General features: G+C 38.3%; 1 protein-coding gene across 2 annotated transcripts in view; it reads left to right on the top strand.

Annotated features, from left to right (window-relative positions):
• The window catches only part of DNAAF9 (dynein axonemal assembly factor 9), a 134,370-nt gene that overhangs the window by 45,403 nt on the left and 65,935 nt on the right, over nt 1-23,032 (top strand). For both annotated transcript variants that reach the window (XM_084626795.1, XM_084626794.1), the window contains exons 7-12: nt 405-482; nt 4,557-4,655; nt 5,697-5,752; nt 9,526-9,661; nt 11,405-11,486; nt 17,315-17,351. In XM_084626795.1, the coding sequence (XP_084482921.1) occupies nt 405-482; nt 4,557-4,655; nt 5,697-5,752; nt 9,526-9,661; nt 11,405-11,486; nt 17,315-17,351 (488 nt within the window). The remainder of the gene's footprint in view (nt 1-404; nt 483-4,556; nt 4,656-5,696; nt 5,753-9,525; nt 9,662-11,404; nt 11,487-17,314; nt 17,352-23,032) is intronic.

The raw sequence follows: 23,032 nt of genomic DNA, 5'->3' as shown, positions 1-23,032 counted from the left end.
TCTTCCCCCTTGGCTGTACTTGTTAATGTCTCTCTTCTCTGCTCTTAATTAACTCGATTATATTTAACTCTGAAAAAAGCCTTTTACGATACAGTTTGTATGAAAGAAGCACATAAGACCTAAATATCTGTTACATGCTATCACTTAATGTGAAGGAGATGAATCTTCTAGGTTGGGTTATCCAGAATTTTTAAATCTTATCCAGTCTTGAATCTGAAACATTTATACCATTGGTTGAGTGTTTCAGATTCATACAAACTGTTGAAGCAGGCTGGAGGTCAGACTTGCAAAACAGCTCGGCACCCAGCAGCTAATAAAGTGCTTGAGTGCTGCATAAATCTGTGCATGTCACACTACCTACAGTATTTTCACAGTAAAAAGATATATATTAAAATGTTTTGCAGTTAATGGATGTTAGCATGGATCTGTGGAAAACATACAGCAAAATGGATCCTGTTTCCCTGGAGGACTTGCTCTTTGAGGTAATGCAGCTGAAATTTTTTGAACTAACTCATGACCAGTCTTTGACAAAGTGTCCATTTACGTTGGTGTCTAACAAAAATACTGGTTTGACTACATCAGCCAAAGTGTGGACTCCCCATACTATGAGGGTGTTGCAGTGTTTTCTTTGGAAGTTTTGTAACTTCCGTGGAATTAAAGACACTGTGTTCTTTACCTTATCAAGCCTATAGAGAGAATTCCCACAATAGCGTGAGTTGACTATATTCTTTGCAGGTCACAACACTATATTCTATGTATGTTCTTGACACCAATCCTTCAGTGCATATTAAAAGAATAGTGTGTGGCAGCAAAAACATTGTGTTACAAAAGAACAACAATTTTCTTATCATTATCCTAATTGATCCATATTGATTCATACCTACTTAATAGTTTAAAAACAGATCAACAGTGACACATAGTGGCCACAGGCAATTTTTATAATACATTTGTTTGCATTTCCCAGTGAACTTGTTTTCTAATGAGGTGGTCTGATTTTAAATGCCTAAAACAATTTGAAGTTGGTGGAATATATGCTTCTAGAATAGTAATGCCTTTGATAGTTAAAGTTTAGTTGACATAAACATCAATTTGAGAGGCTTAGTATTGCCTCTGCTAAATCCAATTTGCATGCAATTTGAGAGGGATTATGTATATATTTTTTAATTGTTCTGTCTAATCTTCTCCTGTTTTAATGCGGTTTACCTAAAACTGAAATTAGTCTCGGACTCTCAGGCAGTTGAAACACTTTTTTTTTTTGGTTGGTTGGTCTCGATGGTTATCTCCACAATCATAAATGTGGACAGGATACTCAGGATTAGTTGTAGCTAAGTTTGTGTTTTATATGGAGTTTACAAGTTTACATTTGTGCATTTTTAGAAATTGGTGTGCTGTTAAAAATTACCATATTGGCAGTTTAATTATGTCATGCATAGAACAGAAACAGCAAACGTAGAGACATTAGTAATTTCCCTATGTTTCTCAGGCAGCATCCTCTACGACAATGAAGCCTGACCACTTGTAGGGTTGAGAGTGTACAGTAATTCTTACATACTCAGTTCTCGTCGTCTTGGTTTATTGTTGCTCTTGACACCAGAGTGTGAGGTATTAGCTGAGTTTTTGTTTTGTCATGTGGGTACCTCTCATTTAAAGGGTGTGTGGTTTGCTGGTTTGATGTTTGTGGTAGCACTTGGGGAATCCAGAGATCAGGGTTCCATTGTGCTAGATCCATGTAAAAACACAAGAAAGAGATGATCCGTGGCCCAAAGTGCTTAAAATCTCATTAACCAAGTAGTTGGACTGAGACAATCTCACTTCACATGTTATTAGACACACACCCACACCCCCGCATTTCAAACTCTTGTTGTGAGGCTGCTGATTCTTTTTTAATATATAGAAGATGCAGGGTGGGATTTTCAGAAGTGCTCGGACTTTGCCTGACTCTGCTTCCATTGAAGTCAATAGTGAAAATTCAGCTGACTTCAGTGGGAGCAGAGTTTGGTCCACATGGTGAGTTTTTGGAAATTCCTGCCTCTGTTTCTTTTAACTCTAAGAAAACTTTGATGCAAGAAGTCTGACAACTCTGCTTGGTATTAAAACAATGAATTATGACGTAAAGCATGTGGCATACCCTCTTGTCCTGAATAAATTAATGAAAGTACTTCTCAATTATGCTATTTTAGAAAGCTAAAATACCTTATGTGAAAACTTTTGGTCTTGCCCATTCTTGTTGAACAGAGGTTTTCTTGCAGCTTATGGCTTCAATGTGTAGAATTCAAGAATATCAGTCTGTAGTCATAAATAAACAATTTTGTTAAGACATTAAATGGCCACATTAAAGTGTGTGTAAGACTAAATGTTACTACTCTGTCTAATTTGTATGGTTTTCTATTGTTAGCACTGCATTAATGAAGCTGTAAGTGAATAGGCTGTATTGTCTTGTGCATAGCCTGTTGCTAAATTTATAATGTGGACATAAAAATATAATTTTGACTCATACCATTTTAAAAAAGAGCACACAGTCTAAACCTCCTCACTTCAATAATCCTTCCTCTCCCACCCACACCCATTCCCCCATATCTTCTAGGTTAATACCTAGGAAAACTATGGAAGCCATTCCACATAATACATATTGTGCAATAATTTTAGATCCCACACTAAACTTTGTTATAATTCTGATACACTATATACTCATCCCAAATAGCTGCTTCATCAGCATGGTAAAATTTTGTTTTTCCTCTATTCTTTTTCTGATGCTTTAATTTCATTCTTAACTCTCACTGCCTTAACTTGTAAAAAGTCCTGTTCATTTGTATGCTGATTCATTTCCGTTCTGTATCTGACACCTAGCATACTTGGTATACATATTTGCCGTCTCCAGCCATGTTGTTTAGGGATAGAGGGGTGAAGACACATGGGGCAGACTTTATCTTATAATATAATAATTTCTAGTTATAAGAAGCCACTTTTTCCCCTCCTTCTCTCCATGCATAGTTACTGTCTTTGTTTGATATTAAAAGTACAAATCTGTATTGAAGCAATGTACAGAATACATTTTTAAAATATATTAGGCAGTACTTCATTTTTGATCCTGTTCATTTTTATATGTTTGTCTCTTCAGTTTTTGAGTGAGTATCTCTTCAAATAGCTTTTACCCAGTAATCTGAAAACTCAGTTTGACATTCAGTTTGGCACTATAAGGAGGGTAGAAAGTTGGCTAAATTGTCGGGCTCAACGGGTAGTGATCAATGGCTCCATGTCTAGTTGGCAGCCGGTGTCAAGCGGAGTGCCCCAGGGGTCGGTCCTGGGGCCGGTTTTGTTCAATATCTTCATAAATGATCTGGAGGATGGTGTGGATTGCACTCTCAGCAAATTTGCGGATGATACTAAACTGGGAGGAGTGGTAGATACGCTGGAGGGCAGGGATAGGATACAGAGGGACCTAGACAAATTGGAGGATTGGGCCAAAAGAAATCTGATGAGGTTCAATAAGGATAAGTGCAGGGTCCTGCACTTAGGACGGAAGAACCCAATGCACAGCTACAGACTAGGGACTGAATGGCTCGGCAGCAGTTCTGCGGAAAAGGACCTCGGGGTGACAGTGGACGAGAAGCTGGATATGAGTCTGCAGTGTGCCCTTGTTGCCAAGAAGGCCAATGGCATTTTGGGATGTATAAGTAGGGGCATAGCGAGCAGATCAAGGGACGTGATCGTCCCCCTCTATTCGACATTGGGGAGGCCTCATCTGGAGTACTGTGTCCAGTTTTGGGCCCCACACTACAAGAAGGATGTGGATAAATTGGAGAGAGTCCAGCGAAGGGCAACAAAAATGATTAGGGGTCTGGAACACATGAGTTATGAGGAGAGGCTGAGGGAACTGGGATTGTTTAGTCTGCAGAAGAGAAGAATGAGGGGGGATTTGATAGCTGCTTTCAACTACCTGAGAGGTGGTTCCAGAGAGGATGGTTCTAGACTATTCTCAGTGGTAGAAGAGGACAGGACAAGGAGTAATGGTCTCAAGTTGCAGTGGGGGAGGTTTAGGTTGGATATTAGGAAAACCTTTTTCACTAGGAGGGTGGTGAAACACTGGAATGCGTTACCTAGGGAGGTGGTAGAATCTCCTTCCTTAGAAGTTTTTAAGGTCAGGCTTGACAAAGCCCTGGCTGGGATGATTTAATTGGGGATTGGTCCTGCTTTGAGCAGGGGGTTGGAGTAGATGACCTCCTGAGGTCCCTTCCAACCCTGATATTCTATGATTCTCAAAATAAATGGCTTAATTTTTAGACTGAAATTACGTATTGGATGGAAGATTATTTTTTCCAATGATAGTTGAATTTTCCAGTTTATATTAAGCTTTGAGTGACTAAACTAAATTTCAAGATCTAAAGTGGTCATAAAAGTGGTCTAAAGTGGTCATAAAACAAGATTTTATGTAATTGGACTGTTAACAAAAGTGGTGTAGCACAGTTGATTTCATCATTTAACATCTGTGATTTACTGCCCTGCTGACATGACATTAGCTGAACAGAACAACATGTATTGCTTCTTTCCCTCCTCAGGATTTAATGACTTTCGAACACCAATGGATCAGCTTTTTTGCTAATTTCGACACTGAAATTCCTTTCATCCTTGAGCTGTCAGAATCTCAGGCGGGAGAGGTATGTTTACTTGATTAAACCCTTTGAAATGCAAATGTCACTAATGCTGATTCATTATTACCACCTTGCCGTTATATTTCATAGGTTTTGTTTTCTTCTGTTCCCCTCTTTCTTTTTCATCTTTATGGTTATGAGCAAACTTGTCTGTTGCGGCGTGTAAGCTTATGAATATTCTTCTTTCCTAAATTGTACAGTTCAGGCTATGATTCCTGTTGGTTTAACATGACAGTACAGTATAATACAAATGTTTCATCTGTGTAGAATGGCAATTTAACTTTTCAGCTAAACTCAGTGTTGAGTTTTGCACTGATAATGGACCTTATTTGTATGGCATGTCTGTCTAATAGATTCAAATTTATGTATGCATTTCATTTCAGTTTGGTGGTAGGAATTCATATAAAGCAACAAACAAGAAAAGCTGGGACTGCAAATTTCAGACCAGTTTTAACATAATCCACGATATGACTTAAGTGTGAAATATGGAGGTGCTGCTCATGCATTCCACCACTGTTACCTGTTACTGGTTCCAGTTGAGTTTAATAATCGTTTACATATCTTACATATTACATACATAATAATAAGTTTACATATCTTATGTAATCAAGATATGTGACTTCTTGTTCGTTTTTTTAAATGGTGTGTACTGTAGTTCATTTTTTAGTGCTTGTCTACACTATGGGTGCTGCAGTGGCCCAGCTCTGGTGCTGTAGCTATGCCACTCTAGTGCCATAGTGTAGATACTTCCTACAGCAACGGAACATGTGTTTTCATCATTGTAGGTAATGCACCTTCCCAAGCTGTGATAGCTAGATCTGCGGAAGCACTATTCTGTCAACCTAATCGCATTTAATTGGGGGTTAGGTTGTCATAGTTATGGTGCTCAGGGGTGTGAGTTTTTCACACCCTTGAGCAAGGTAGCTATGTTGATCTGTCAGCCAGGCCTTAGTGATAGCATTAGCATCTCTCATTTAAACCTGGCAGTCTTTCTGTGTTTCTTTTTACCGTTGGAGTAGCAAGGTTGTTGTTTTTTAATTTTTGTAGCCATTCAGAAGTTACTTCAGTCATGGAATGATTTCAAGCCATATAACAGACAACAGGTAATGTCATTTGTCTTATTCCTGTGAAGATGTATGTCATATATATCAATCAGTGTACTATATTTATATAATGTTACTTTGTATCTGATGCATTAAGACCTATTGTAATGTCATTTGGGACCATGAATACAACTTAACTCCATATCAATCCTAAATAGGATATGATATATTATCTTTAGCTATAAAATATATTTTTAGTAATACCACTTATGTACGGCCTCTTCTCCTGAAGGATCCCCAAACTCTTTGTAAATTGACAGGTTTCAGAGTAGCAGCCGTGTTAGTCTGTATCCGCAAAAAGAACGGGAGTACTTGTGGCACCTTAGAAACTAACAAAGTTATTTGAGCATAAGCTTTTGTGGGCTACAACCCACTTCATCGGCTGCATAGAATGGTAATATATACTAAGAAGATATAGACACACAGAGAACATGAAAAGGTGGAATAAGAGGCTTTATATATATATAAAAAATAGCTTCTTAATATATGTTCCATTCTATGCAGCCGATAAGGTGTAGCCCATGAAAATTTATGCTCAGATAAATTTGTTAGTCTCTAAGGTGCCACAAGTACTCCTGTTCTTTGTAAATTGTCATCCATGTGACTGTATTGTGTACAGAACAAGCATTCAGGTTTCTAATTACCCATTTTGACTATTCTGTGTTATTCAGGATCTTATACTTGATTCATTACCATGCCACCTGAGCATCGTGTGTGCAGAATGGCCAAGTTAGAACATTTGGCCCCATATTTTCATAATAGTCCTAAAAAAAAAAAAAAAGTTTGAGTGACACATTTGTCAATCATTTACAAAACCCAAACACTTAAAAGCAAGGAAATAAGTAGATAAGAAAAATCCAAAACTTACACTAGCCACATAAGAATAATTTAAGGATAAAATAATGCTTATTTCATCCCAGCATGAAAGCATTAATTCTGACATAATTAATTCTGTCACAGCAATCTCTCTATATGACACTTAAGAAAAAGAAATATTATGGAAGTATAAACTTATAAATGTGCAAATTAATGACACATACTGAACCTTACTTTACATGTAAAATCTAGATACCTGTCTAATAATATTTTGTACTTGTGACTGGGATCCCAGGGGAGCCAACTGTGGTCATTCAATTAGGGTGAACTGCAGAGAATGGAGCAGACAATCCCCAAAGCTGGTGGATATTCCAATACTTAGATTTGCCAAGCCAGCACAAAGCACCCTCTGTAATACCTCACTGGTTACCCAGAAGCCAACAACACAGTTCCCTTAAAGTAACCCAGCCTCAGGCCTCCACCCAGACACCCAAGTCAAATATGATGAGGATTACTGAAAATCTTATTGATCGTATAGAAAAGTTTTACACTTCCAAAGGATTACCACATTACCTCCCAGGTTAATGAATATTTCAGGTCTTACCCAAATACACGCTTACATCCAATTCTTATTAACTAAACTAAAATTTATTAAAAAAGAAAAGAGAGAGTATGTTGGTTAAAAGATCAGTGTACGTACAGACTTGAGTACAATTCTTGAGATTCAGATTCACAGCAGAGATGGTGAGCTTTGTAGTTGCAAAGAGTTTTTTCAGAAATAGTTTATAGGTTACAGTCCAATGTTTATATTCAGGGTAGTCCGGTCAGGACTGGGATCTCAGTCCTTATGGCTTAGGCTTTCCCTACATGAAGCCTCAAGCAGATCTGAGATAAAAAGGATTGGGACCCCAGGGTCTTTTATACCATTTTCTAGCAGCCACTTGACCATACAGTCCTGGGTGAACAATGTTTTTTTGATGTAACCTTCTGTTTCCCAAACCTCACCGGTGATTAACATGAGATAATTTATCCATTAGGCAGTCTGTCACAACTTTAAAGAACATACAGACAATGCCATCATTGCATTCAAGACTAATCTAAATGTTAATATTCCCTTTTGATCTCTGAATCAATAGCTATAGGTACTGTCTGTTTACATAGCTAATTATTAGACAAGATAGAAGTAAACACAATTAGTATCACCTCTAATTCTCTAACAATACAGGTTTGCACTTCAAAGTTCTAGCCTATCTAGCAGGGAATGGCCCTAATTACCAGTCACATAATTTCTAACATGTCTTTAATGGTTGGCTTTGGGTCATTTAGCCTGTAAGCTGCTTAACCCTTTCTGGTCATATGTCACATTTCATTTAAGATTTATTGCAATTATATCACAGTGGTAGCCACAATGATTTACATGGTCCTATTTTAATTAGATAACGTCACAGTGCTCTTGGAATATTTCTTAGTCACTGCATCTCAAAGCACATTAAAATGGTAAAGATTGTTAGTCTGATAATACTGTTGGCCTAAGTACAGAGATTCAAAGCAGCTTGTATCCGAAAAACAACATTTTAATGGATAAGCTAGAAGTCTGACACATCAGATGAAGGGTACATTTGTGATATCCCCAGGGCCCAGCTACTCTATCCTTGCTGGATCCTTGTGAAAATAAATATTTGTAGCCTTGAACAAACATTAGGGGAATATACAGAATAGCCTTAGTAAAGGGGTTAACCAGCTCAATAATTGGTAAATACCAAGGTAAGAATCCTAACCAAACACACAATGTGTAGACACTCCCTTAGAGTTGGTTTCTCACTTATAGCGAATGAACTTGTGCACATTCTCTAGGCTGGGGATCGTCTTGGTGGGATATGCAGGAGGAGATGTCACTTCATCAGCTCCCGAAGTTTCCTTTCACTTTGGAAAAGTAACACTGGCTAATCTGGAGTTTGAAGTTGAAAATAGTCTGTCATATCTTTCCCTCCTCTGTTTCCTTGTTTGTGTCTAGTTTTCAAATAACGTCAATAGTTGATAGATTTTTACCATTCCTCCCCTTGAAAACCACTTTTTTTCACAAACTTATGTTAAAATTTGTTTGAAAGTCTGACATAATGTGGTTTGTGTGTTAAATTGAGATACAAAGAAACATTAGATACCTCAAAATATAAAAGCACTGTTTTAGTCTTTTATCACAAAGTACTTAACTCACTCAATTTTCAGAATACATTTTACTTAATGACATGTAACTCCAAATATTTGAAAAAGGAAGGTTTTTTCTGGTGAAGAGTTAGAGATAGATTTGATTATCTTCATAATCGAATTGTGGTTCTCACCTGTCACTTATTCACTTGTTAAGCATGTACTTACTGATCTCAGGAGAACTCCCGTCATCCTTTTGTTCCAAAAGCAGAGCATTTTATGCTTGAGCTAAGGAAAGATCTCAGTTAGCTGTCATCTAAAGAACTATCCTTTGGTTCTTCCTTACCTGCTGCTAACCAATGGACTTCAAGGTACCCTCTCACATAGTGTCAGGGCTTTCCATAGTGTTTAATCTCTTTGAAACATGTGGAGACAGTTGTCAAGCTTTCTTGAACCACAAGTATCCAGAGAAACATTAGACAGCAGTCAAAATTGCAAATAGGAAATATTTACACTACAAGTTTCTTAACATCCTTGAGGTAGGCTTGGAAGATATTTTCATAAATATTCTGTTGCCTAATCTTTTGTTAACTCATTTGTTAACTCATGATCCCTTTTGTTTGGTTCTTTCTTTCTAACTGCAGAGGTTTTCCATTGATTCTCAATGTAGACTATACAGCTAATTATAATTTCATTGCTATACTCTGTTTTAATGGGGGAATTCCAATAAATAACTTACAAAAACTCTTAAAATATAATCAAGGCCTCAAGTATTCTACAAGTGTAGAAGTAATAATTGTATTTTTCTCTAGCCCTAGCAGACAGCCTTTTGTGCTGTTTGGTAACCACTCGAGTAAAGAGAACCTGAACTCTGGTAACTTTAATTTTCCATCTGAGGGGCATCTGGTTCGAAATACAGGCCTTGGCGGAAGTACTGCTAAGCACATGGTGAGCTTTTAATAACTTACTTATTTTTTTCTTCCCCAAACAGTATGTTTTTGCTTTGCTAAATTGTTTTTCTTTGTATTACAAAATGCTTATTGGTGATCAGTCAAACAGCCAACATGTGTGCAGTACAAATGTATATTCTGAAAGGTTCAAGTAAAGCAGTCAGACCTTTAATGAAAAGGCAGGAAATAGGAAATTGTAGTTGCTATGGGACCAATCCTACAGCCCCTCTTGGAAGCCAAACTCCCATTGACTTAAATGGGTGTTCCACTCTATGGGGTGCACATGATTGGGCCCAATATGAAAGAAGACAACTTTCTAAGGACTGTGCATAGTTGAAAAGATAGGGTATAATATCCCTGGTCTGTATTCTGACTGACTCTAGGCTGCAAATAAAAATACTCTCTAAAGCTGCATAATTTATTAACTTTTTTCTTCAGTAACTGAAATCTGAGTTATGCTTGAATCATAAAACTCTTGGTTAACATTTCTAAAAATATACAGTATTAACACTTGTAGTAATTTTTTTAGTAACTTGTTAACTCATTAAAACCATTGTCTGGTTGTTTAAAAATGTAATGAGGTTTGGAGACAAACCACAAAATCCCTGAATAGCTTTCAACTGTTAAAAATTGTTACTAAGATGAACTTTTTAAAAATTTACTTGTTTCCATTTTCAAGTAAAAGTTGAATTTAAAACATATCATGAACTCGATGGCTTATTGCGCTCCCATGCAGGGAATGCATTTTGGGAAGCAACCCCAGGGAATACAGATCCTCAGGCTGGCTGGGCTGGGTGCATCAAGAAGGTAACTAGAAGCGAAGGAGGAGTGTGCAGGTTGCATTGTTGTTTAGTTCTCCCTAGTAGCCAGTTGAGGAAGGCTTTGAGAGTGTCTGTAAGTCAGAAGGGTGTTCTGTTGCACAGCTGCTACTGCAAAAGACGTAGAATATAGTTTATTAGGTACAGGTAATTAGGGAGCAATGGCCTGGTAATAATTTTATGACTCCACATGGGCTAGAGCAATATTGAATGAGTCACTGCCTTATGGATGAGCATGGGGTTGGCCTATCCCACTGGTTAGGTAAACAAGAAAAGATTATTTAATGTTACAGTGTAATTAAACTTCATTCTCTGTTTCCTACCCTCTCCCATATTATTCCCACATGGATACCAGTCATACTATTTTTATTTTCACATACGTGGGTGGGTTTCCTGTTAGGACCACCTGTCGTCTGTCAGAGCCAGTTGTGATTGCTTTCTGATATGGTGTTTACGACATCATGTCAGTGAGTCTCAGAGGTCTAAAGGTGGTGGTACACCTAACATGACATTGCTCTGCTCTGTTAGCTAGTAGGATGCACTGAAAATAGCATTAAATAACAGGTAAAGGACATGGATGCTTAGCAGAACTTGAGGCACATTAATGAAAAGGAATAATTTATATACAAACCTGAAAACACTTTCTTAATTCACATGGGGAATTCAGAACTCCTTTTGTTTTCAAGGCCTTTTTGAACCACACATATCAAGTCAAATATTGAAATATACCTTTAAAAGGCTTAGATAACTTTTTTAATACAACTGGTCCTGGTTCCTGCACTTTCAGTAGCAAGAAAATTAAGGCAGATTTTAATTAGTTAATTATAATTTAATTAATTATAAACATCTATTTATAGTTAATGTTTATACCATTATTTATTGACTTTAAGACCCACTTACATCTTATTAATACTGACAACTAGGCTGTGCAGTGTGTATCTCCCAAGGGACCTCTGGCTTGTTCAAGGACCTATATTTTTGGAACAACTCACATTCCTTACCTGGGTAAGTCTCTCAACATTATCTCAGAGTATTTAAGGAACATAGCCATCTGATTATTTGTAATAATTTAGCAGCTGGTGTTTTGCTTGTAGAGAGATTGAAAGCATATACTGTTTGATTCCCACAGCTGTAGATAATCTGTAGAGCAGTAGCCCATGCAAAGAATCCAGCCTGACATGGTTATCTTGACCATGTCCCTCCACCTTCACCTTTCACTAAAATCTGTCAGAAGTTTTCAAGGAATTCTCCAAAAGTAGATGTTTGGAAATAAGGCATAATTAGAGCTTAAACTCTATTTAGTTTGAAAATACCTTGAAAAAAGTCACAAGAAGTAGGGGAGGGGAAATCTTTCAAAGACTGGGGATGCATGGTGAGAGTAGAATTGAGTGAGCCTGGTGGAAATGTTCTGCTTTTAAGGTAAAATCCACCCCATTCAAGTCAATGGGGGCCTTGTGTCTTAGCTACTGCAGTTCAAAGTCACATATTTAATTTGGTTAATGTTGAGTGTGAGTTTAAATCCATTAAAGAAAATAAATATGAAGTTCAAGTTGAAATGTGCTATATGATTGACACCACTATAATGTCAAAAAATTACCTGCCATACCTGAGGTACAAGTTACTTCCTGGTTTAAGCATAGGAACATAACTGCAGTATCTCAGCTACCTCCATTTGGTAACTGTTGACATATGACTTTTAATGATTGCTTCATTAAATTGTACCATGTTGGAGTATTATGTACTTATATTTTTACAGATTTATGTGATATTCATTGCCTTATCATCTTGATCCCCATAGCATTTAAAAATATATATACAAATAGGTCCTGATGGTGTTCCCTTTGAAGTTTGCAAAACTCCCATTGATTTCAAGCGGGAAGATTCAAGTTTCCCAATATTAAAATTTTCAGAATTTATATGGAGCCCAGATATTTTGGCAATAGGGGCCAGATGAATTTTTAAATATCCTCCAGCACCTGGAGCATGGTTTATAAAATACAGTGATAAATGTAAAAAATAATGCTTTGGGGAGTACATAAATCTTAATCATAAATTGTGAGTGCAGTCGTCTCAAATATCTGTTCCAAGCTATTAGCAAATATTAAAAATAATCAGTTGCACGCCTAGTAAATTTCAAAATATTATGAGACGTGCTTGCTTTAGTTACTGTAGGAAGTTTGTAAAGGACATAATTTTGACTGCAGTAGTGCTTTACAAGTTACAGGAAAGTGTTAACTTGCCTGTTACAGAAGTTTATAGGAAATCAAAAGCCAACAATTCAAGGCGGTAATTACATAGCAACATCGCAACTCTTCTTTTGTTGAAAGAAGATGATTTTACAGGGAAGATGAGAGAGAAGAGTTTGTCCTGGTCTTTTTAGTCCTTTGTCTCTGTCTTGTGTTGTCTGAATAGTCTACCCAAGCAATGGTTGCAACAATATTATCATTGTAATAAAAACATTTGTTCCAAGCTATAAGATTATATTAAATAGATTTTGTCAAATACCAGTCTATTATGTGCAATTAAGTTTTAATCTAATTTCATCTCTTAATAATTAGCCTGTTAAAATACTCTTTTAAAAAAACAAACCATCAACACACAAATTCCAGTGCATTTGCTTAAAAAAAGATTCTTGTAATGAAACATTTATAGCTGCCTAATAAATAACAATAATCGAAGATCTTAATATTAAATGTTACACCTGCATGTAATTTTCAACCAGATCAACTTACCATACAGCCAGTGTTCCCTAGAGGAACTTTGCCTGCAGTAGCTCAAGAAGACCATTTAACCAAGGTTATTCCAATGAGAAGCAAATGACTTAATAGTAAAACTAGTAGCTGAAAGCCCATGCTGTGTCATGGCTCTGGCAGTGGTGATTGGGTGCGTTACCTCTGATACCACAAAGATGTGGTGATCATTGGCATGGCATAGGTACATGCCTAACTGTAGGTGTACATTGCACAGAAGTAATTCATAAGTCAAAATGGCTGAGAACTTAATTGGGTGGAGACAGACTGCAAATCCCAGTGATGACTGAACCTGCTGATGTTCTGAAAATAAAATAAAAAAAATAAAAAATAAATAAAAAAGTGCTCTCAGTTATGCTTGAGGCTGTTTGCATTGTTTCACACTGACTCAACGGACATTCTAGGCTTCAACATGACAATTTTGGAATCTTATGTAGATAGGCTATTAATCAGTCACTTATGATACAATTCAGTAGTTGGTGTTATTAACTAAAAAAAGCCCGTAAAAATAAAAAAGCTTGCATCTTATTCAAGATCAAATAACTTCAGATTTTGCCAAATGTATTTGCAAAAAAAAGGTCTTCCCTATGCTGTCTCATCTGTATTGCCTCCCCCCCCCCCCCCTTACCTTATGCTCACAAATTAAGTGAGGACAGAGAGGAAATTCATTTGTCAAAAGAAGGTTTACATCCTTTCTTCTCACTGAAGTTGTATGCTTCAAAGCGGTAATATAAGATCAAGCAGCCTCCCCAATATAAATCATAGCATAAGGTAATTTCGGTAGATTAACATTTAAATGTGTTAATGGTTGGTGTGCATCTGTATGTAAAATGACTCGCATTAAATAATGTCCAAGGATCTCTTAAATCAAAAATGCTTGAGAGGCCATTAATGAAATCATGTTTTATATTTCTTTTTTATAGTCAGCAGCAATATACATACATCACACCTGCCATAAACATTCACCTTTGTTATTTAGAATTGATTTTATTATAGTTCATAGAATCATAGAATATCAGGGTTGGAAGGGACCTCAGGAGGTCATCTACTCCAACCCCCTGCTCAAAGCAGGACGGATCCCTGACTAAATCATCCCAGCCAGGGCTTTGTCAAGCCTGACCTTAAAAACTTCTAGGGAAGGAGATTCCACCACCTCCCTAGGTAACGCATTCCAGTGTTTCACCACCCTCCTAGTGAAAAAGTTTTTCCTAATATCCAACCTAAATCTCCCCCACTGCAACTTGAGACCATTACTCCTTGTCCTGTCATCTGCTACCACTGAGAACAGTCTAGAGCCATCCTCTTTGGAACCCCCTTTCAGGTAGTTGAAAGCAGCTATCAAATCCCCCCTCATTCTTCTCTTCTGCAGACTAAACATCCCCAGTTCCCTCAGCTTCTCCTCATAAGTCATATGTTCCAGTCCCCTAATCATTTTTGTTGCCCTCCGCTGGACTCTTTCCAATTTTTCCGCATCCTTCTTGTAGTGTGGGGCCCAAAACTGGACATGGTACTCCAGATGAGGCCTCACCAACGTCGAATAGCGGGGAACGATCATGTACCTCGATCTGCTGGCAATGCCCGTACTTATACATCCCAAAATGCCATTGGCCTTCTTGGAACAAGGGCACACGGTTGACTCATATCCAGCTTCTCGTCCACTGTAACCCCTCGGTCCTTTTCTGCAGAATTGCTGCCGAGCCGTTCGGTCCCGAGTCTGTAGCGGTGCATGGGATTCTTCCGTCGTAAGTGCAGGACTCTGCACTTGTCCTTATTGAACCTCATCAGATTTCTTTTGGCCCAATCCTCCAATTTGTCTAGGTCCCTCTGTATCCTATCCCTACCCTCCAGCGTATCTACCACTCCTCCCAGTGTAGTGTCATCCGCAAACTTGCTGAGGGTGCAATCCACACCATCCTCCAGATCACTTATGAAGATATTGAACAAAACCGGCCCCAGGACTGACCCTTGGGGCACTCCACTTGATACCGGCTACCAACTAGACATGGAACCATTGATCACTACCCGTTGAGCCCGACAATCTAGCCAGCTTTCTATCCACTTTATAGTCCATTCATCCAGCCCATACTTCTTTAACTTGCTGGCAAGAATACTGTGGGAGACCGTGTCAAAAGCTTTGCTAAAGTCAAGGAACAACACGTCCACTGGTTTCCCTTCATCCACAGAGCCAGTTATCTCGTCATAGAAGGCAATTAGATTAGTCAGGCATGACTTTCCCTTGGTGAATCCATGCTTACTGTTCCTGATCACCTTCCTCTCCTCTGAGTGCTTCAGAATTGATTACTTGAGGACCTGCTCCATGATTTTTCCAGTCATCTGGGACCTCCCCCGATCGCCATGAGTTTTCAAAGATAGTGGCCAATGGCTCTGCAATCACATCCGCCAACTCCTTTAGCACTCTCGGATGCAACGCATCCGACCCCATAGACTTGTGCTTCTCCAGCTTTTCTAAATAGTCCCGAACCACTTCTTTCTCCACAGAGGGCTGTTCACCTCCTCCCCATGCTGTGCTGTCCAGTGCAGTAGTCTGGGAGCTGACCTTGTTTGTGAAGACCGAGGCAAAAAAAGTATTGAGTGCATTAGCTTTTTCCACATCCTCTGTCACGAGGTTGCCTCCCTCATTCAGTAAGGGGCCCACACTTTCCTTGACTTTCTTCTTGTTGTTAACATACCTGAAGAAACCCTTCTTGTTACTCTTAACATCTCTTGCTAGCTGCAACTCCAGGTGTGATTTGATCTTCCTGATTTCACTCCTGCAAGCCCGAGCAATATTTTTATACTCCTCCCTGGTCATTTGTCCAATCTTCCACTTCTTGTAAGCTTCTTTTTTGTATTTAAGATCAGCAAGGATTTCACTGTTAAGCCAAGCTGGTCGCCTGCCATATTTACTATTCTTTCTACACATCGGGATGGTTTGTCCCTGTAACCTCAATAAGGATTCTTTAAAATACAGCCAGCTCTCCTGGACTCCTTTCGCCCTCATGTTATTCTCCCAGGGGATCTTGCACATCAGTTCTCTGAGGGAGTCAGTCTGCTTTTCTCAAGTCCAGGGTCTGTATTCTGCTGCTCTCCTTTCTTCCTTGTGTTAGGATCTGTGTTAGTTCATACTTGAGAAATCTTTTCAGATAAAGCCTGTTTTCCTAGTGTAATGTTTGTAGAAAGTGTGGATTGAGTATACTACTACACTGTCCTTTCTTCTCTCCCCTCTGACATCCTTTTTTGTAATTTTAAAATTAGTGACGCTCTTCTGTTCCTACTCTTCTTTGTTTGTGAGCATGACCTAGCGCACACTGGTGCACATGCGAGTAAAAGAAATGAAAACCTTTGATACGTTACTTTCTTTCTGCCTTTTTGCGCTAGCCTCTATGTAGCCTTGCCAGTAATGTTACACTGTGACAGAAGCAGTTAAAATGTAATTTTTTACAAACTTCTCAAACAGAGTAAATATGTTTGTTCATAGTATTTTGCTACTTCTCAGGTGTGCAACTATATTTTTGATACTTTTCATGATTTATAAAGGAAACGCCATCCCTTTTGTCTTTGACCAATGGAGGGCTTAAAGGAATACTAGAGCCCTGCAAATCCTTGGGTATCTCCTTTATATCCATGGGCCATTTCTGCGGATACCAGCGCCGACGTGGATACAAATTTTGTATCCACGCAGGGCTCTGACAGTAAGGGTGGGTGGGCAGCTGTGAGGAATGGTGGCACGGATTCTTCACCTGCCCTGATCGGGGGGCGCGGGCACGTTACCATGGTACTGCACATACTGGTACAAGTTGTAGCCAGAAATTTGCTCTGTTTTTTTTTTGGGGGGGGAGGGTTAATAAAACCTACCTATCAAAGCAAGATCCTAAACAAAATTACCAGCCACAGTTTATACATCAATTTATATAAAACAAGAAGTAAAGATTACTCTGCAAGTAAAATGTAAATACCAATTGTTTAGACTTTTGAATTCATAATTCTGCTTTTTTTAAAGTAGATACCTTTTCCATGAAATATGTTGCATAACCTCATGTAATAGTATTTAAAACTAACTTGAAATATTTCATTTTCATACAGGAAATGACAATGAGATGCACGAGAAAACTAAACAAGTGTAAGCTATCCATTTTTACTTCCCCCCTACTTACCCTTCCAATTCCACTTCATGACAGTAGATCCCAAACTCCTATTTAGATGGGATGGCTGCTGATAATTACAGTGCAGTTTTGTTCTGTTTTGTTTTTTAATGCAGCTGTGTGTATATCTAGGGGAGGCTTTAACTAGGTGCTTAAAAAATGAGAAATCTGGAAACTGATGTGGAGTATAGGGACAGTTACTTAATATATCACTTCACTGCAGCACCAAAACAATGTTTTAAATAAAATAATTTTTGGTCTTATACCTTAGTTCCTCCTGTGTTACTGATACATGAGACAATCCAGTTTCTGCACTGGCTTGCTAATTGTGATTCTCCCTGGAGGTTGTGTATTCAGTATCTTGTGTCACTGTCTTCTGTCAGTTCTTCCTTAGCCTTCCTTGCCTTCTGTTTCCTCTGTCAAATATTCAATTAAGGGCTTGCTTACCATGTTTCCTATTTGTATTTGGGGGGAAAAAACAGATGATGCAGCTAGATCATAAGATGAGTCTTTTCATTACACTAGTATCTCAGGAGGATGTTAAACAGAAGCTACCAAAATTAGACATTTTAAAATCAGCAGGCATGGATAACTTGCTTCTGAGAGTTTTAAAAAAGCTGCCTGAATATCACACTAGACCATTAATAGTTGGTTTTCAGTAAGTCAGGAACACAAGGTATGTTGCAGAAGACTGGAAGAAAGCCAATGTTGTGTCATATTTAAAAAGGGTAAATGGGATGACCTGGGTAACTACAGGCTTGTCAGTCTGGCATTGATCCTGGGCAACGTAGTGGAGCAGCTGATATAAGACTTGATTAATACAGTATTAAAGGGGGGTAATTTAATTAAGGCCAATCAACATGGGTTTAAGGAAAACAGATCCTGTCAAACTAACTTGATATCTTTTTTTTGATGAGATTACAAGTTTGGTTCAAAAAAGGTAAGTTTTGAGATAATATACGAACACTATTGTAAGGCTTTAACTTGGTACCATATGCCACTTAGATTAAAAAACTAGAATGATATAAAATTAACATGCAGTGTAGATGTACCGGTGTTGGTCCCCATATCTCTCTCACCAACAGAAGTTGGTCCAATAGAAGATATTAACTCACCCACCTTGTGTCTTTAATAAAATTAACATCGACAAATTAAATAGATTAAAAGCTCCCTAACTGATCGCTCTCAAAATGTAATTGTAAATGGGGAATCTTCATCCATTGGGTGTGTTTCTAGGGGGGTCCTGAAGGGATGATCAGTTCTTGGCCCTGTGCTTTCTAATATTTTTATCAATGAGCTGCAAGAAAACATATACTCATCACTGATAAAGTTTGCAGGTGACACACAAATGGGGGAGTGGTAAATAAAGAAGAGGACAGTAAACTGGATCGCTTGGTAACCTGGGCACAAACACACAATATGTGCTTCAATATGTCTAAATATAAATATATACATCTTGGGACACAGAGTGTAAGCCATACTTACAGGATAGGGGGCTCCATCCTGGGAAGCAGGACTGAAAAAGATGTGGTGGGCGTGGTGGAAAGCTCTCAGTGCAATGCTAATGCCAAAAGAGCAAATGTGATCCTTGGATGCATAAAAAGTGGAATTTTGAGGAGTAGAGGTTATTTTATCACTTTTTTATTTGGCATTGGTGCAACCACTGCTGGAATACCGTGTCCACCATGCAATAAGTATATTGATAAATTGGAGAGGGTTCAGAGAAGAGCCAGAAGAATGATTAAACAATTAGAAAACATGCCTTATAGGGATAGACTCGAGGAGCTCTATTTGGCTTAATAAAGAGAAGGTTAAGGGGTGACCTGATTAGTCTATAAGTACCTACACAGGGAGAAAATATTTAATGGTGGGCTCTTCAATCTAGCAGAGAAAGATTTAACATGATCCAATGGCTGGAAGTTGGAACTAGACAGATTCAAGCTGGAATAAGGCATACATTTTTAGCAGCACAAGTAGTTAACCGTTGGAACTGTTTACCAAGGTTGTGACGGATTCTCCATCACTGACCACTTTTTTAATCAAGATAGGGTGTTTTTTAAAAAGCTCTGCTCTAGGAGTTACTTTAAGGAAGTTCTTTGGCCTGTGGGAGGAGTTCAGACTAAGTGATAACAATTGTCTCTTCTGGGCCTTGGAATCTATAAATCTTTGAAGTGTTCGATTTGGTGTACATGTCTAACATCCTGAGCTTGCTTTTTTTAGTATATTTCTAACATGTCCTGCTCTGTCAACTCTCTTACTCTCACATTTGTTAGCTGGTCTTTCCATTAAATGTGTAGTATCTTCTTCAGCCATCTGCGATGGGCAGCCTGCAGTCTCTGTTGTTATTCACTCTCATTGGCCAAGTCTCTTCTCCATCTGTGCTCAGTACAATCACCTGATGCACTCTGGTCTTTATTTTAGTGTGGAGACCCCTGTTTGACCAGATGTTTATCTTTCCAAAAGTAGTGTTTGCATTTCCTAATCTTGTTATGAATATTTTTATTGTAGCAGAGTTGGCGGTTTCTCAGGGAAAGCTAGTTTAGGACAGGGTGTTGGTAAATACCGGCTTAAACTCAGTTTAAGCCGGGAAACTGGGAAGAATAGTTACATTAGTATCCATCAAGTTCAGCAAACATAGAAAGTTTGTATACATCCATTCAAACGGAGGAATAGGCTTGATCTATCTGCTACATTAATGTTGGATTTCTGCAACAGAATGCTATGTGGCCAAATGGACCTGGACTGGTAGTTCACAACTCTGTGTGCTTCTGATTCCTTAATGCTTCAAGTCTGCAAATCTGCATTGTCACTTTTATATAATCCAGTGTTTTTGACTTTTGTCTATATAATATTAAAAACTAAAATATGTCTCATGACATGTATAGCTTGAGAAAATACTGTGCCAAAATGTATACAGATATTCCGATGTTTAGTGTAATCACATAGTTCACCTCTACCCTGATATAACGTGGCGCTCGGGAGCCAAAAAAGGTTAGCATTACCAATTAGGCAATAAATGAGAAACAATTTCAAGTGAAATGTTTGCGAAATAATAGACAACTCTCAGGGATGAGCATCAGAACTTTCTCCCAAGTTTTCCCTTCTTATGTGGAAAGAAAGGATCAATTTAATGTCTCAAACATAAAAGATGTTGGGGATTCGTTTGGAATTTCTGTATGTTGGAGATCAGGTTGTATACTTAGGCTGGTAATACCACTGCCTCTTATGCTGGCTGGTATAGTCTCATTGCTTCCTTGTACTCCCCCATCTGTTTGCATCCATCTGTAGTCTCTTGTCTTATACTTAGATTGGAAGCTCTTCGGGACAGGAGCTGTCTTTTGTTGTATTTTGGTACAGTGCCTAGCACAGTGGGGTTCCTGGCCCAAGATTGGGGCTCCCAGGTGCTCTGCTAATAAAATAATTTTGATGTAGAATCTTCTGACACTGATCACTAAAAAGACAAAGAGGAGGGTTATTTCTGATGCCCAGCTTAGTCCTAGGTTTGGGGATATTTAAGAAGCATAACTTCTTTATACTTTGGTACTTTGGGGGCTTTGGTCACAATCCTTTTCCTGCAACCTTCGAGTGTAGGATTAACGTTACTCCTCCAAACAGGATACCACAGCCTGACACCCAGTTAAAGTAACAAAATGCAAAACAAGTGAAAAATGTTACCACGTCATCTGTTCAACTCGAAATCTGATCAATTTCTGAGGGGCGCTTCACTAATATTTGTGGGAGTTTGTGTACCAGTGGGGCTAGGTTCTGAGCCAGAATTATTTCATCTCTCAGACATGCAGAAACTTATTTTCACTTGTTTTCAGTGCACCTAGTTTTTTCCAGCATATTATGGAAAGTTCACACTATTTTTGTGAACCCATACAAATAAACAAAACAACCAACACTCTTCTATAAACAAACAGATAAAGTTACTTTCTCTGTTGCTGTAAGTCTATGTGGGATGTCAGCTACAATGGCTTGGTCAGGGTTTGGTTGAACCAGTCTTATGTTGCAGTCTCTCAATAAAAATATATTGAGGTACTTAAGGTTTTTCCCCCCAAAATTTACACCACAGAGTGAACCATGCGTGGGAGTTTCAAGAAGCATACAAGATTGCTTCTTTACTTCCTGAGTAACTTTCAGTGTGTCCAGGGGACTTAACCCCACTCCTTATAATCTGGCAATTGTAGGAATGCAGGTAGTGGAATTGAGGTGCTCTTGAGCAAAGTTTGGGATTTGGGAGACCACTAGTTAGTGAGGCTACTACTGCAGGTTGGACAGTAAGCAGAAGAGTCTTTTCTTTCTCCCACTTTTTCGATATATGGCATACTGAAGGCTGGGAATTCCTAGACAGGCCCACAAATTGTTCAAAGAATCTGGAGATGTAGAGCTATTGAAAGGTGTATAATTCATTTAGAGCCTGATCTAATTGTCATCGATGTCAGTGGGAGTCTTTCCATTCCCCTTTTTGGAAGGAAATTAAACCAGGCCTTTATATGGGATGAGTTTTCTATTGCACAGCCAAAAAGTGGGGTGGATGGGTGGGATGGTATTTGTGTGTGGTGGTTGATTTATTTTATTTTTTTTAGTGAACATTTCTATAACAGGCCAGTTCTTCCCTTAGATAGGTCAGCCCAATGTGTTTCCAGGATCTTTGGGCATGTAGGGCTTGCTTGCATGACCTACTTCGAGACCATGGGTATTTTTCTTTATTGGAGATCTCACGGTGATATCATTAAAAGTGCTCCCACTTGACCCCATGGTAAACTTCTACTGATTCCAGTGGGAACAGAGGTAAGCTAGTGCTGAGGGCTTTTGAAAGTATTTCCTTTAGGACAAATTGGGATGGATTTCATTTAAATCACCAAGTGGAAAGCCTCGATTATCATCAATTTTAATCAACTTTTTCATTTCTACTACAGTTACTTTGTAAAGAATGGTGCATTCTCATTGGTTGATAAAACCATTAAAACATGCTGATTTACAAGTAAATAGAGCCTTTACACACACCTTGTTGCTACCTGGGAGGTACATGTTAACTCTGTACATTTATATAGGCAATAATGTAGCTTAATATTTTCAGGTTCTTATTCATTGGACATTTTTACTATGTTAGAAAATGGTGAATGTTGGGTGTAGTCATAGACTCAGTTCTCAAATTATGAATATTTATCAGAGCTCAAGTCGAGAGAAACTATTAAATAGGAGTATGAGACCATCTGGGTAGGCTCAGTGGATGATCCTGATGAGATCCATGATGGTGTCTCCTGGAGTCAGAGGCATGGTCCCAGTGACTATGGTGACTTTGCCAGTCTCTTGCACCCAGTAGCACAGTTTCTGGGTCCCCCACAGGGTCAAGCCCTTAATACAGTACACGTCCTATTGTGCCATATTCATAAAGCTTGACCTCAAAAGCTGGGGGTTTATCTCTATAGTTTTCTCTCTCTATGTAGAAAAGCAGCGTTTAACTCAGTTTTTGATAGAGGCTCATGGATTAAGCATATTTATTTTTTATTTCAATGTTTTAAGAGATTAAAATAAGTTTAGGCCTTAACATATTTTGTGTTAAATTCAGATTTAATTGTAAACAGGCTTATTTTTAAAAAGAAGAACTTATAATTTAAATAACAAAATCAAAAATCTGATTTTAAAATATCCA

Source organism: Lepidochelys olivacea (assembly GCF_965140295.1).
Source record: "Lepidochelys olivacea isolate rLepOli2 genome assembly, chromosome: 4".
Taxonomy (NCBI): Eukaryota; Metazoa; Chordata; order Testudines; family Cheloniidae; genus Lepidochelys; species Lepidochelys olivacea.
The sequence above is the reverse complement of the archived record's forward strand: the minus strand, read 5'-3'. Positions and strand labels throughout refer to the sequence as shown.